This window comes from Thamnophis sirtalis, unplaced genomic scaffold (genome assembly GCF_051295495.1).
Source record: "Thamnophis sirtalis isolate CommonGarterSnake01/CBP01778 unplaced genomic scaffold, rThaSir2_p1.2 scaffold_4, whole genome shotgun sequence".
Taxonomy (NCBI): domain Eukaryota; kingdom Metazoa; phylum Chordata; class Lepidosauria; order Squamata; family Natricidae; genus Thamnophis; species Thamnophis sirtalis.
This window is the reverse complement of record NW_028261384.1, coordinates 103,068,243-103,083,802: the sequence shown is the minus strand read 5'-3', so window position 1 is coordinate 103,083,802 and position 15,560 is coordinate 103,068,243. Positions and strand designations below refer to the sequence as shown.

The following is a 15,560-nucleotide window of genomic DNA, read 5'->3' as shown; positions in this document are numbered from 1 at the left end:
AGACCAGGACTGTGTAGAGACTGCTGAGTCCACCTTGAGTGTTGGATTTGTGAGAAAGAGCTGGCTTGTTCCCAGTTAGCAATGGAGAAAATGCAGCAAAGGTAGTTTTTCAAAAGGGCAAGTTCAAAACTAAATTCAAAACTAAAATTTGCAACTGTGGAAGACACGTCCACCTCATATTCGTTTAGGTGTTGCTCCCTGGAGAAAGGAAGAAAGATCAAGCTGAGACTTAAGAATTTGTGTTTATTAAAAGGACATTCCATCTTCTTCTCGGAGTTGACTTTCTCTGGGTCAGTTTTCTAGTCAAAGAACCCTCAATGGATTCAAAGAAACCTGCAACCCATTTTCTTTTGTTGTTTATGGATCTTAACCTGTCCCTCAGACTACTCTCTCAAACTCCTTCAAGCTCTCAGGGCTTTGGGCAATTGGACAGACACCTCTCTCTGTTTGTCCAAACTCAAGTCTTTCCTGCCAGGACCCTGCATTCCGTAGTCCATGTTCAAGAGAACTCCTCCCCCCCCCCACACCCATAGATTTACCACCCAGATATCTGTTGCAGTTTGGAAATTGTGGCGTTGTTCTGAATTTATGACAGACCTATTGGAGAACAGCACCTCTCCGTCACAGTGCTTATACTGACAAGAGCCAAAAAGCCAAAAGGTTTTGATCACCCCTACCCCACCTTTCCTTGGGTGCAACTCCTGCTCTACCACCATTTGTCAGCTAACATAACTCTACAATCACAAATACAAAGCAATACTTTGCAGATGTTCCTACGTGGGGATAGTAAAAACAGAATTAAAAGTCTGTCCTGACTTGTCTAAACTGCTAGAGCTGTGCTCTGACCAAAGTTGAAAGGGTCTTGGCAAAAGATCCAAGGTATTTTGAGGGAATATAAGGACTTGGAAATGGGCCACATTTTATTGTCAGGAAATCAATGATGGCATAAAATGCTTTTATTAATTTTCCCTTCCCATCCCATCCCAACTTTTACTTCCTTCACTGCTAAATGTTTATGCAAAGCAGAGGGAGGCAACAAATATTGCAACGATGTGCTTATGCATACTGCGTAAAATATTTTCTTAATTTCTACTTTGCTCTAACTCTATGGCCATGTATACCCTTGCATATTCATAAAGAATATTCTCCTATTGTCTGTAAATGACTGACTACTGCCCACACACCAGAGACTGCTGGCTAAATCTAGCCTGGTTCATCTTCAGAACTTGAAATGTCAAACAGCTCTGGGATTTATGTATAAAATACTTAATGTATGCAATTTTAAAAAGGAAACCAGGCTTTCTCCTCCTTACATGCATTAGTAATCCCTGCCTGAAGTCTTGAACATTGTGAAATTGACCATTTCTCCATAAGCAGTCTTTGTGTAATTAGAAATGCCACTTGTTTATACTGGAACATCTAGGAATCCTTCATTTATGGGAATTGATTTAGACAAAATATTTGTTCTTTTAAAAAAAACCCAGAGCAAAGCACATTCTAGGGAAAGGTCATCCTAAGGTGAACCAGTTTCAAAATTAGTCCTATGTAAATAATAAATCAGCATTACCTTGCCAGCTTCCTCCCTTGAACATGACTTTCTACGCACAGGTTGGCAGGCATTGGATGTCAGTTTGAAAAATGGCCCCGAACTTTGGAAGAGAACCAGACTCAAAGCTTACAGAATAACAATAACTGCTAATCAAAAGCAGAGTTGCGGATGCAGCCACTACTGTACTGGTATCCAGCATGGGAATCTTGGCACTGACCATGTCGTGTACTTCTCCCTAGGTACACAATGTCTCAAGACATTTTGCAAAGCAAAAGAGACAGAGGGAGGATGCTTCCTCAAGGACGCTCCTGGAGTTAAGGAAACATTGCATCAATTTGCAGGTCCTCCAAAACAAAGGAGCAAGGCAGGATGACCTTGTTCCAGATTGAGAAGAAAAAGGAAGCAATATTTAACTGCTTAGGTCAGTGCTCTGCTGGTGGGAAATATTTCTTAGGATGCCTCTGTCTACAGAAGAAAAAGCTCTGCAATTTTGGCCAGCAGGCCTGAGAGTCCTTCTTGTGTTTCTATGCTGCTTTTCTGTTGGTTAAAATGACAAAGCAAATAACAATGATGATTCTCCCTAAAAAAGGCCTTGCACCAAATGTTCCTTTATCATGCCACTTCCTTTAGCTCCCACAAGAATGGACAACCTGGGGCCCCAGGACTACAAAGTGTCTGAAAACTTAAAAAAAAAAATACTCAGAGGCTCCCCCAATCATAAATGTGGAAAAAAACACAGTGGCCCAGTTTGTAATTTCAAGATGAGAAAAATTGTACTACAAGCCTTAAGGAAGGCTTAACATAATTTTACAAAATAAAATCCTCACCACCACCACCCACAGAAATTTTTTTTGCCTTGAACTGGCTGCCTAATAATTCAAATTTAACATAATATAAACTTACAAAAACACAAACGTTCTCCTAATAACTTTGACCTCTCGTAAACTGACAGTGAAGTGATTAAGGCATCAGGCTAGAAACTGGAAGACCATGAGTTCTAGCCCTGTCTTAAGCACAAAGCCAGCCGGTTGATCATGGGACAATCATTTCATTCAGCCCTAGAAAGGAGGCAATGGCAAATCACTTCTGAAACATTTGCCAAGTAAACTGCAGGGATAGGTCCAGGCAGTCTCCAAGAATAGGACATTATTGAACAGATGAACTTAAAAAGGGAGAACTCTACATGGGTTATTTGGCTAAATTTGCCCCCGTATTCTTGAATAGTGTGAAGGAGGAATTATTTCTCAAAGAGCCATGGAGGCTTTGGAGGAAGTGAGTAATGTAATCGATAAAGAATATTTGCAGCTCAGGGCTGAACAGTGAGATCATTTGCTGCTCTCTGAGCTTGGTTGTTTTCTTGCAGATATTTCGTTACCAAATTAGATAACACAAGATAAACCCTGCCCCTTAGTATCTGCATATGAGGTTGTGATGTAAGTACAAAAGATAATTTCATTTGCATTGCAACATCATGACACACAGACTGTCATTTGCCCTCCTCGTGCACAGTCCCCCCCAGATGCCCATATCTAGATGTTTTTTCCGGATGGATTTTGCAACCATTTATCATTGATCATTTAATTAGGAGGAGGAAACAAGACAAGTCAATTCATATGGGCAAAATTTCTCTTTCCTCTTCTAATTGCAAAGCTTTGTGACATATGGTCCTCCATAATTACAATTCTTTCCAGCCCCCATGCCCATTGACGAAAGATTACAAGGAACAGCTCAAGACCAACTCTGGCCCAAATTTTATGTCATTCACATATATCTCCACTAGGTATCATCATAACATGTTTGAGTAATAAACATCTCTCCTCTCAGAAACCAGTAATAGAAGAATAGCTGCATTCTGTGCATTTGAAGACAAGGTGTTGTGAGTCAAGAGGCATCTTCAGGAGCAACCTCAAAGGTGAGTTTCAAGCACACAAGTAGAATGCATGTTGTTGTACTACCATGTACTACCATTAATGCCGATGAAATCAAGTTATACAACCAGGGAGATCATATTTAAATTTAATGGTTTTTTTTCTTTTCTTAGCTGATCAAGAAAATTGATATTGTAATACTGTAGCAGCAATGGGACCATGGCACACGTCTCGTTCCTCCCAAAGAATCAGAAGTATATTTAAGCATATAAAAAACAGACCCTTTCTGGTCAAAGCACCCAGCAGAGAGAGGATGGGGCAGTGACAGAAGGGTGGCTTATTACTGCTTAAAATGATAAACGGGCGAGTGCAACTCAGGGGGATTTGGGCAGACCCCTTAAGCATAACATCTGCTTAGAACAATAGCACAGGATAAAAATAGAAGGCAGAAGCAATTTTCCGCCTACAAAACATTTCCACTTCTTTTGAAATGGGGACCAGAAAAGTGAGATCATAGCAAAGAGCTGCTGGGAAGCAAATAACTGCCATGGAAAGGGGAGTGGGGGCTATACAAGAGGGGAGGGAAGAGAGAGCTTCTCCCCGGAATCCATAATTGATTGCCTCCAAGATTCTTGTGGGAGGGAGCACTGGAGACATATGAACCAGAAATATGTCCTCAAAATAAATAATTACATTTTTTTTCTATTGCAGCTGGAGGACAGGATTGAAGGTTTCAGTGTTCTCTGTTCACTATTCCCCTGATGGAGACCAACACTCTCTTTCTTCGGCATTTCTTCTGCCTCCAGTTTTCTCCCATAAGCCACCCCTCCTACCCCCCACCCCCAATTGTGCCCTAATACTTTTCCCTAGGAGGGGAGGAATTCCTCCAATATAAGCAGGACCAAAGGATCTATATTACACCACAAACCAGTCTAGGAATTGAGTCATGGTGAGCAAAGGTGCAAGTAGTGGATGAGACAAGCAAGAAACCATAAACTCCAAACCATCAGCAATGCCAACAAAGCCTTTTCCTTATATCTTGAAATATATCTGGTGCAATCTAAGCCTGATTCTTCCAATGTTAAAATTCCCGATTCTTGTAATGCTTTCCTCAACTTGTCTGAGATTCAGACCTGTATTGTGAAAAGTACACAGAACATAATGCAAAAATATCTGCCCCTCAGAGAATGTTTCTTACTTCCACAGCAATATATTAAGAAACATGCCTGTGTCCTCTAATGTCCTTGGCTCTTTGCAATGGATGCACTGGACTCTGCCGTGCCCATGTCAGATTTTAAACCTCTTCGTGCCTTTTTCTTGGGCCTTGATTCATGTGAAGAAATGCAACAAAATCCCATCCACAATTGTTAGCTTCTTCTTCCCTCTCTTTTTGCTTCCTGGTTTTTCTCAATATATTAATATTTAGTGGTCAAGTTCTCTCTTCTTCGTGATTACAACGCAAACATAATTAAAATGTGATGTGTGCAAATACTAAATAGGAACAAAAGCAGATCCTTCAGGCCTTTGAAAAGGCAGGACTGTGGTGAGGCAAAGAAATTCCATGCAGAGTTATGTTGATCTAGACTACACGTTTCTGAAAAGAAATTTGAGAAAGTGATCAGGATGCTGTCTAACAAGTGAATTGGCCAGGCAGCCAAAGGGAGCACTCCACAGAGATCTTACAACACAAGGTGGGTTTTATGCTGGTGATTATCATTTGTTTCTTTTTCGCCCCTCACCAAAGTTTGGTTTCTCCCCTTTGGAAGCAGTGAAGTGCCCTTCTTGGTAACAGAGAGGTTTGCTTAGGTGACTCGATAGGTGGATGTGTTCTTGGGCTCCGTGCTGGGCACACACCAGTCATCTGCCTCCTGGATGGTTTGATAGTGGCGCCATGCGGACTTGTTGTACACTGGAAGCCTTTCCACAGAGTCTGTTGACAAGGCCTAGAAGGATGTAACATAGATTAGGATGCACTTTTGATAAAATCATATGCATTGACCCACCAGGTATCATTGGCAGGTTGTCTGCTTTCATTTTTATGTAAGGCAAATGACCTCAGGAATGAGAGGCAGAATGAGCAGGAAATAAAATTCAGACTGTTGGCCTGAGTGAGTTATTCCAATACGCACTCCACTAAATAATATGGAGTTGATCTGGACATTCCTAATCTTTGTGGGGAAATCCAGAAAAGTTGTAGTGCATAATCTGTATTTACTGATATATGCCAAAGAAATTTTTTGTTAATTTAATCCACTTCGGACTGGGAATATGAGCCGGAAATGAACCAGACACCAACTCACTTTCAAATAGATGACAGCATCTGTTCCAAATCCCTCCATGGAGAATAGCTGAAGATCACCTTGGAAATACTTGGCATAGAGTCTAGAGATTGGCAGACCATAGCCAAAGCCAGCCTTGTTTGTGAAAGAAAAGAAAAATGGTTTAGTCACTGTACAGTACATAATACCACATTGTTAAGTATGCCCACTTATAAATACCTCAGGAAAAGTGCTTCTGAACCTCAGCAGCTTTAAGAGATGTGGACTTCAACTCCCAGCATTCCCCAGCCAGATCCTAGAAGATTGTAGCTGGCTGGGGAATGCTGGGAGTTGAAGTCCATGCCTCTTAAAGTTGCTGAAGCTGAGAAATACTGCTTTGAAGAATTAGTTCTGTGCAGTCTCTCGTTATGAGCCCAGTTATGTACCCTTAATTTTACTGCCACAAAGCACACCACGAACCAAGATGAATGTCACAATTGGTGATTCACCACCCCAAACACACCCACTTATAGAAATATAAAGAAATAAAGGGAGATTTAAGCTGAGCAATAGTGCTGGGGAAGGATATGCTTAGTCCTTCTCTTCTCTGCCGTTTTCTGTGGTAAATTGTTTTTCCCCCACTCATAATGCTGTAGGTTCTGAACAATTCATCATGAAAAAAAGAGCTAATGAAACTCCTCCTCCCTCAGATGGGCTGTTTTAATCAGCATTTTATCCATTAATAAAATATATTGAGAAATTGTTTTAACTGTTAGATAAATGAAATGTTGCATTTTAATTACTGTCTTATTTTACTGAGGCTTTCCTCCATATATTGTTGTCAGCATTTAATTAGAAATACCATATTTTTCGGAGCATAAGACACACCAAGGTTTTGAAGAGGCACATTTTTTAAAAAAGTAGGTAGGTAGATAGAGGGAGAGAGGGAGGGAAGGAGACAGAGAGAGGGAGAGAGAAATACAGTAGGTAGGTAGGGAGAGAGAGAGAAATACAGTAGGTAGGTAGGGAGAAAGAGAGAAATACAGTAGGTAGGTAGGGAGAGAGAGAGCAGGTAGGTAGGTAGATAGGTAGAGGGAGAGAGAGAGAGAGAAATACAGTAGGGAGGGAGGGAGGGAGAGAGAGAAGGTAGGTAGGTAGGTAGAGGGATAGAGAGAGAAATACAGTAGGTAAGTAAGGGGAGAGAGAGAGAAGGTAGGTAGGTAGGTAGGTAGGTAGAGGGATAGAGAGAGAAATATAGTAGGTAGGGAGGGAGGGAGAGAGAGAGTAGGTAGGTACGTAGGTAGAGGGAGAGAGAGACAAATACAGTAGGTAAGGTAGAGAGAGAGAGAGAGAGAATGTAGGTAGGTAGAGGGATAGAGAGAGAAATACAGTAGGTAGGTAGGGAGAGAGAGAGAAGGTAGGTAGGTAGAGGGAGAGAGAGAGAAATATTTATCCATGTGCTGGAGAAGGAAATCGCTGACAACCTGCAGCACTTAAGACTTTTTTCTGCTGGCACAGCACTTGATTAATGTAATTCTCATCTATCACTCTAACTAAAGAGCTTTCCGAAAGGAAAAAAAAAGTTTTTGCACTCTGCAAACCTGCCAAAAACAGCCCATATTTATATCTTTAGGAATCTTCTAGGAAATCTTTAGGAAAAAAGGTGCGTCTTATACTCCGAAAAATACAGTTTTTCCCCCTTCCCTTACAGTTCTATTGCTTTAACATCAGAACATTTAAAGTGATCCCCACTTTATCCCTTTGATGATCTTTCATATTTTACCCCATTTCTACAATGATCTCTCTTAAATACTGTTGAAGCACAGATTTCTAGTTGTCCCTTTTTATCTGAATAAGCATGGCAAAGAACATTTTGTAAGGCGATATTTATATTTTAAAAAATCAAGCTGTTTGAAGCCACCTGCCTTGACTTCTCTCTCTCTCCCTCGATTTAAAAGACTAATTATTTTAATTGGCTTCATATTCACAACTTTGGCCCACTTTGTAACACATACCAGTGGTGTCCCCCCAGTTCCCAGCTCTGGTTTGGGTGCTGTGGAATATAAGTAGCTGAAGAGTCTCTCAATCTTGCGAAGAGGAACCCCACCACCTCGGTCACTCATCTGCTCAACAAGAGAAAGATTAAAAAACACAGAGATTATTTCCACAAGTTTGCATTTCCACATCTAATTTATGCAAATCTGTGCAAACTGATTTCCTCTATTATTGTCTTTTTTGACAGTGCTGAATTAAAGTAAAATATTTTGCCATCATGAACAATCTGAGATAGTACAAACTTTAACAGAAGCTAGAATATGGGTGTCAAACTCACGGCATCACGTTGTTATCACATGACGTTTCGTGACTTTTTAACCTTCGCGGAACTAGGGTGGGCATGACTGCATGTGATGCAGCCAGCCCATGGTCTGCCAGTTTGACACCCCTGAACTAGAATAAAGCCTGCCTCCAATATAAGGATCAGAGAAGCAGTTTAGCTCTGGTCTGACCCAGATCCAAAACTTGTTGTCAAATTGTTTATGCTGATACCTTTTATCATTCAAATTGCCAGTCACAGAAGCCCACAGTATTCCTTCCTTCTCATATACATACCATCCAGTTGTGACTTTAAAAAAAAATTACATTTAACGGTATATTCCAGTTCTTCTCTACAATTGCTTTTTCCAACAAGTGTCCTCCCAACAGGTAGACTCCCAGCATTCACTACTTAGGAGTGACTTTGCTGGTTGGGAAATTCTGAGGAGGAATTCAGAGGAACGTCTGGGTTGGGAAAGGAACATTTATGATTCTTTCTCCCCTGCTCTATTTTCATCCACACAATCATCCTGTAATGTAAGTTATATTGAGAAACAGAAATTGGGTCAAGGTCACCCAGGATTTGTGGATGGGTAAAGAACTCTCTCTGGACTTGCATAATTTTAGTCTGTTACTTCTAACCACTGCATCAAGGTCACCTTGCCTATTCTGGTGTAAATGTGAACTGCCTTTCTCGTCACAAGAAGTCATTATGGATGCTTACAAAAAGCTAAAACTCAGCTCAGGGACAAATAATTTCAACCTAGGTCAGATTCTGCTTAGGCTGTCTTGTTATTTAATATGACCAGGATTAAAACATGAGTCAATAACTATTTTTCTATTCCTATCAATTTTCTCACTTTGGAGAGAAATGGATGTGAATAGTGGGGAAACCACCTTCTCTGAGAAACTTGGACTTTGAATATGAAACCAGAAATTGTAAGAACACTATGAAACAGTGATATTCTTTTACTGCCTAGCAAACCACAAGATAGCTGCAGCTTCTGCTTAGCATCTTCACTATTGTATATCCTTCTTCTTCTATCAGTTCACTTGCCCTGATGGAGAGATCCTCCTGGCCCAAAGCCACCATTACATTGATGGGTGGCAATGTCAGGCTGGACTCGTGGCTTTCTACAGTGGCCCTCATGGCATTCTGGAAGACAACAGGACAAAAAGAGAAATGCATAAGAATGATCTAAATAAGTGTCCCCAGTTCCAGCAAGGCCCTTTATATACTATTCTTTGAAATTATGAATTAAAAAACTGGAAGAGAATATAGAAATCATTTGGACCAAGGCTGAAATACAGGCTGAAAGTATGGCAAGCAGTTCAGAAAACCTCCTAGTCTCTACTTAAATATCTCCAGTAAATTCTAATCTCTTCTATAATAGTCTTTGACCTGATCCAGACACTGAGACTGTGCTCTAGTTATAGCTTAGTGCTATGTGTGAAGCTATCTTCTGCTTCAACATCAAACAAATCTTGCTACCAGGAATTCTCTCTTAATGCTTAATCAATATCTATTTCTTGCAATTTCCCATTATACTTTATCGGTTTGTTGTTTCGTTGTTGTTGTTGTTATAATGGCTCAATAGAATTGGGTATAAATGCAATAGAATTGAGTATGAACACAACTGAATTGCACTCTAGAGCTATTGGGTACATCCAATCCTCAGTAAGCTGTTTTCATGGTAGTCTTCCACTTATTATTTCTTTCTTTTATTTGTTTTTCTGAAAAATAGGAGACCCCTGACTATGCTGGATGCTACATTTTGCTTTCTAGAAATCATCGCTTCAAACAGAAGGAACCGATGGATAAAGTAGAATGTTTGTTTGGTTAATCAGGTCTTTGGCTTAATTAACTATATATCCCATCTCAACATTCTATGAGCAATGCATGGAACTTTCCAAGCATTTATTGTGTGCCTACTGGAACACAGGCTTACTAGCCTGAACCATCTGAAAGATGCCCAGTTGAACTAGCTCTATGATCTTCCTGGAGTACCTGAGTTTCTGAGTCACTCCCTATTGGGCAATCTCAATGTAAAGACTGAAATTCTCCAAGACACTAGGATGATCCAATGTTGCATCTGAGATATCCCAACACTAAATAGAGCAGTATTAATACCACCCCTGTAATATTTGACTTCAACTTATAGACCGGATTTCTAGCTGGAATAACAGCACCAAAACATTATGTGGAAACAGAATCCAACAGACAGACAGACAGACAGAGAGAATTACCTTGAACAGTTCAAAGAGCATGTGGTACAAGTGAGATGGGACGTAGACCATGTGGATGGGATGGTTGGGTTGATTCGCTAGAAGCAGAACAAAGTTAATTAAGATGTTGTTTTATATCTGTTTCTGTTCCTTATTTGCCACTCCAGAGCACGCAAAACACCCATGCTCCTTGCTGCAATAATATAAAACGGGGTTTAAAAAACGGGGTTCTTCAACACAAATTTGAAATTTATAATCACATCAGTATGACTAGATGCACTGGTCATGACTGGTCCCATTACAAGTAGTCCTCAACTTACGACCACAATTAAGCCCAAAATGTATGTTGCTAAGTTGCGACAGTTAAGTGAATTTTGCCCCATTTTACAACCTTTCTTTCCATAGTTGTTAAGTGAATCACTGCAATTGTTAAGCTAGTCTCACAGTTGTTAAGCGAATCTGGCTTTCTCCCTGTCTTTGCTTGTCAGAAAGTCACAAATGGTGGTCACATGACCCCAGGACACCGCAACCGTCATAAATATGAGTCAGTTGCCAAGCACCTGAATTTTGAACGTGTGATAATGAATATTCTGCAAAGGTTGTAAGTGTGAAAAATGATCAGAAGTCACTTTTTTCAGTGTCATTGTAACTTAGAATGGTCACTAAATGAACAGTTGTAAGTTGAGGACTACCTATATTCCACAGTATCTTCATGCTAAAGTAAAGATGCCTCAGCCATATGACTAAGTGCAGAAAATCTCACAAGATCGAGAGCTACTTCATTGATCTTCTGTCTCCCCAGGCTTTTGAACTTCTCTTTTTGTTGGATGATAAATTCTTTTGTCAAGTCAATTATCAAGGTTTACCTAACTTTCTGAAAAGTTTTAGCTGATTTATTTCAATCCTGTTTCCAAAGTCACTTAGTCTCAAATACTATAAACAACATTGCAATTTGGTTTCCTGATACGATTAGGCTATTTAGAACTTTCTTTGGATGATTTCAACATAAAAGTTGACACATTTTGTCATCAAGTCAGGAATATTTACTTATCACGTTTACCAAGTCCTCAGACTTTATATTATTTCACACTGAGGGTATAATATTCAAGATGCAAAAATCTGGACGACTACTAGATGACAACAAAACAACACCAAAAAAATCTAATGCTTGGCTGTGTGGTGATTGTCTGGATTTTTGCAGCTCAGATATAGTAAATTTACTCCATTTCTTCTCTCTTCGGGATCATTTTCCAAGCAGAACTATATCTATGGAAGCCCAATTCAAAACACTCTTCAGATCAGGCAGTTGGTGTAAAATAGAAAAAAGCACCACTTACACTTACACATCTGCTGGTTTAGACCAGGGGCCCATTCAGGCCAATGTGTTTGTGTGTGGGTGTGCACATGTGGGTGTGCTTGTATTTTTCTTTCCTTTGAAGTACCAATTGGGGTTATTGTGATTTTTATCTATACAAAGGTCAATGACTTATCTAATCCAACAGCCTGCTCTTGAAGCTATACAATTCAGAAGATGCATTCAGAAAGCCAACAAGCAAATAAGTCATGAAGACAATAGTGAACCCTGATCCCATGCTGTTGCTCCAGGCCACTGAGCAGAGATATCATTCCTAAGGCCATGATACCTCTGATTATGAAGGCTTACTTTGGCAATTTAACAATCACTAAGGTTATTGACAAATTTCACTTTCAGAAGCTGAACTGCTATAGACTTAGAGAAGGATGGATTACAAAACTTTCGTATCATTTATCTATTGCCATAAAAAAGAAGAAAGAGGTAGCGACTGATTTGAAAATCAAGTGGTAATAATTAAGCACCCAGCAAGGATCAAAGTTGTACAAGCTTAGGAGGCAAAGAGTAATAATGCACAGCTCTCAACTAGTTTTCTGTGTTTCTCTAATTAGAATGCATAGATTTTGGAAGAAATGCTGGAATTTTACTATTATCCATGTGGAATTTGTTGATTAAAACCAGAGATAATTGTGCTTTCTCAACCAGATGTCTCCAAACATCATTCCCAGTATTTTTAGGCACTCAAAGAACCATCTTAAAATAACATAAGAAGACGCCTGTTGGTTTAAGCCAGGGAGCCATTCAGCCCAGCATTCTGTGTAAGATAGTGACCGACAGCTGCAGGCAGGAGGTTCACAAGCCCAGACAGAAGACAGAGGTCTCTCTTCCACTGCTGCTCTCCAATAATTGCTATTTAAGATATGCTGCCTTGGATTAGATTCCACACATCTGGAAGGTACAGATTACCTGCAATAATCCAATGTTCTCCAGTATATCCTCTTATTGCAGTTTTGGGGTATCAATGAATTGTCCACACTGTTTTGCTGTTAAAAGGGCAGTCACTATCATTGGTTTTAAAAGGCAAGGCAAAAAAAGAAAGAAGCCCAAAGGAAGGGAAAATGGGATTCTAGCAAAGCTTTAGTTGCCAAGTCACAACAATAACTCTTAGGGTGGTTGCTTATCAAAGGATCATCAGCTACTTACGAAGCCACTTGTGAGGTCCTGTTCCACTGGCTAAATAGAAGGGGAAGGAAAACGGAGGAGGCTAGCAGTCCCTCTAAAACCCTCTATGCATACTGTAAGAGGCCACTGAGCAGCGAGTTTGGACAATAACCTCTTCCCCCTCCCACCTGGCTTATTTGCTCCTCTTCTTAACTTTCCCACTTTTATCATGGTTCTGCAAACTCACCATTCACCTCCTGGATCTCCAGGTCAGGAGATGCCAAGTAGTACTTGTCACATAACAGTTTGGCCATGTCATAAGCATCTGCACAAGAAAGAAACACAAAACTTTGGTTATTACAGAAACACAGCTTCTCTGCTTTGTTTATTTATTTTTATTATTAAAATTTATACGCCGCCCAATTCCGAAGGACTCCGGGCGACTTACAAAAAAGAAGAACAGGAAGAAGAATTTTTTTTTTTAGAAAAGGACAAATTTAAAATCACAACACACGCATTCGTTCAATCGGAGCTGGACCTCAACAATGAGGTCAACAGCCCCAGGCCTGCCGGAATAGCCAGGTTTTAACAGCTTTCCTGAAGGCCATGGGAGTGGGTAAGGTCCGGATCTCTGGGGGTAGCTCATTCCAAAGGGTCGGAGCAGCCACCGAGAAGGTTCTCCTCCGGGGGCCCGCCAGCCGACATTGTCTGGCTGAGGGCATCTGAAGGAAGCCCAATCTGTGGGATCTTACCAGCCACTGGGGGGTATGTGGCAGTAGGCGGTCTCGCAGGTATGCTGGCCCTAAGCCATGTAGGGCTTTAAAGGTAATAACCAACACCTTGAATTGCGTCCAGAGACCAATTGGTAGCCAGTGCAGCTCACGGGGGACAGGTATAACGTGAGTGTACCTCGATACACCCAATATCACTCACGTGGCCGCATTCTGGACTAGCTGCAGTCTCCGAACGCTTTTCAAGGGTAGCCCCATGTAGAGCGCGTTGCAATAATCCAGCCTTGAGGTGACAAGGGCATGAGTAACCATTTGAAGTGCCTCCCGATCCAAATAGGGCCGCAATTGGTGCCCCAGGCGAAACTGGGCAAAGGCCCCCCTGGTCACAGCTGACAGATGGTGTTCCAGTGTCAGCTGCGAATCCAGGAGGACCGCCAAATTGCGGGCCCTCTCCGAGGGGTGTAAATTTTCACCCCCCAGGATTAAGGATGGACTGTCTGGGCTGTCCGGGCTGTCCATGTTGAATTCTATAACCTCTCAGTTTTGTCATAAATAGGCAATGACCAGCAAGAGCATCTACTTGATGAGTGGGTTAAAAATTCAATATTACTTTCACGCAAATTACTGTAATTTGGACCAAATTAAGATAAAGCCAGGGAAGGAATACATTGCCTCCCCAAATTTTCAGAGCTCTGCATATTCTCCTCTTTTTTAATCCACATTTCCTTTTGAATTCTATTTAAGAATCACCTAATTCAACCAAGGCTATGAAAGAACAACCTAAATGGGTCAGAAGACTATTAGAAGATCTTCTCTCTTTTGTGCAAATTCCATGCAATAACAGGAAATCCAGCTTCATTGGCTGTCCTTCCACAAATACAGAACCAATTCGTTATAACCAATTTCGTTATATTTACGTACACTGACAATAAAGATTATACTTGTATTCTTCGCATATCAGCGTGATATAGATGTTTGAAATCCTTTTTGAGCAGGGATTTGCACTTCCAAAAACAGCAAGAGAAAAGATATAGAGGTGAAAAGAGCCTAAACTGGTATTTAAATTGTACTTTAAAAACTACAGTTGAGCAGGCACTGTTAAAAAGTTATTGTGGCTGCATGTAAGACTTTGCAAAAATCATGTCTACCTTGGGTGTAGAGTACAGGGAACTGTAAGTTCCATCAAGTGTCCACTGTAAGATAAGCTCTAAGAATTTTTTTCTTTTGTTTCCAACACTGACTAATCTGGTATTAAAATAAGATGCAGTAAATCTTTGTATCTGGAAGGCCTTAGATATTGCCTGAGTTACCTATTATACTAAATAATGGTTTGTTTAATCAGGATTTATTGAACAAATTACAATTAGGTTTAGCACAATCTTCTAACGTAAAACCAAAGTACTCACGTTATGACCTACAAAACATATAAATCTAGTCTCTGTTTCTTCTGTGAATTTAGACAACTGCCTTTTCAACTCTTCTAAATCATACATCGTATGTTTATCCAAGATAGGCAACTCCTGGCCAGAGAGCTGCAACAGGTACATTTTTTGTGGCCCCTTTTTTGTGGCTCTCATGAGACTGGAAAGGAGCTAAAGAGCAAAATTGATTTCTTAAGAGTTCTAAAGGGGGGAAGAGATGCTGCGGTGGGAATCACAGAAGAACACTCACCTCTAACTACATCTGATACATTGCAGTGGGGATCAATGCTGCCAATGTGCTTGGGATGGGCTGGATTGGTACTGCCATCAAAAATCAAGGCTGTGGGGAAAAAAAGAAGATGCAAATGAAGGGAGGCAGGGCACAATATGACAAAAACATCAGATGGGGCTGCCTACCAAGATACAGCTGTAATAAAATATTCACCCCTTAATACTAAAATCAAGAGGAAGAGAGAATGGAAAAAGGGGGGGGGCAGATCTGAGGGGTTTAAGATAACTCACTGTGTTGGTTGAGCAGCATGCGGATAGAAATACGGCTAAGATAGAAACGATCGAGGAAGTACTGGATGTTTTGGTTGGAAACCGGGTCATCACCATAAGCTTCCCTATATTCAATTACCCCCTGTGCCATGGTAGGGACCACATCATTGTGACGGTTGCGAATTGTGACCAGAGCATTGGTGAACCTAGAATGAGACAG

The 15,560-nt window shown here is 40.6% G+C and overlaps 1 protein-coding gene across 4 annotated transcripts in view; it reads right to left on the bottom strand.

Annotated features, from left to right (window-relative positions):
* Positions 1-15,560, bottom strand: part of PDK2 (pyruvate dehydrogenase kinase 2) — a 47,327-nt gene that overhangs the window by 8,462 nt on the left and 23,305 nt on the right. The window contains exons 4-13 of one of the 4 annotated variants that reach the window (XR_015696443.1): positions 15,362-15,546; positions 15,090-15,179; positions 12,935-13,012; positions 12,730-12,759; positions 10,236-10,312; positions 9,046-9,144; positions 7,691-7,798; positions 5,718-5,831; positions 5,157-5,360; positions 3,278-5,011 (exon numbers count right to left, since the gene is read on the bottom strand). Coding sequence is in view for 2 of the 4 variants with exons in the window: in XM_087713626.1 (XP_087569752.1) it covers positions 5,220-5,360; positions 5,718-5,831; positions 7,691-7,798; positions 9,046-9,144; positions 10,236-10,312; positions 12,730-12,759; positions 12,935-13,012; positions 15,090-15,179; positions 15,362-15,546 (922 nt within the window). In the remaining 2 variants the exon portion in view is untranslated. Of the gene's footprint in view, positions 1-3,277; positions 5,361-5,717; positions 5,832-7,690; positions 7,799-9,045; positions 9,145-10,235; positions 10,313-12,729; positions 12,760-12,934; positions 13,013-15,089; positions 15,180-15,361; positions 15,547-15,560 lie in introns of those variants that run through there. The other 3 variants (XR_015696444.1, XM_087713626.1, XM_087713627.1) reach the window with 3 other exon arrangements.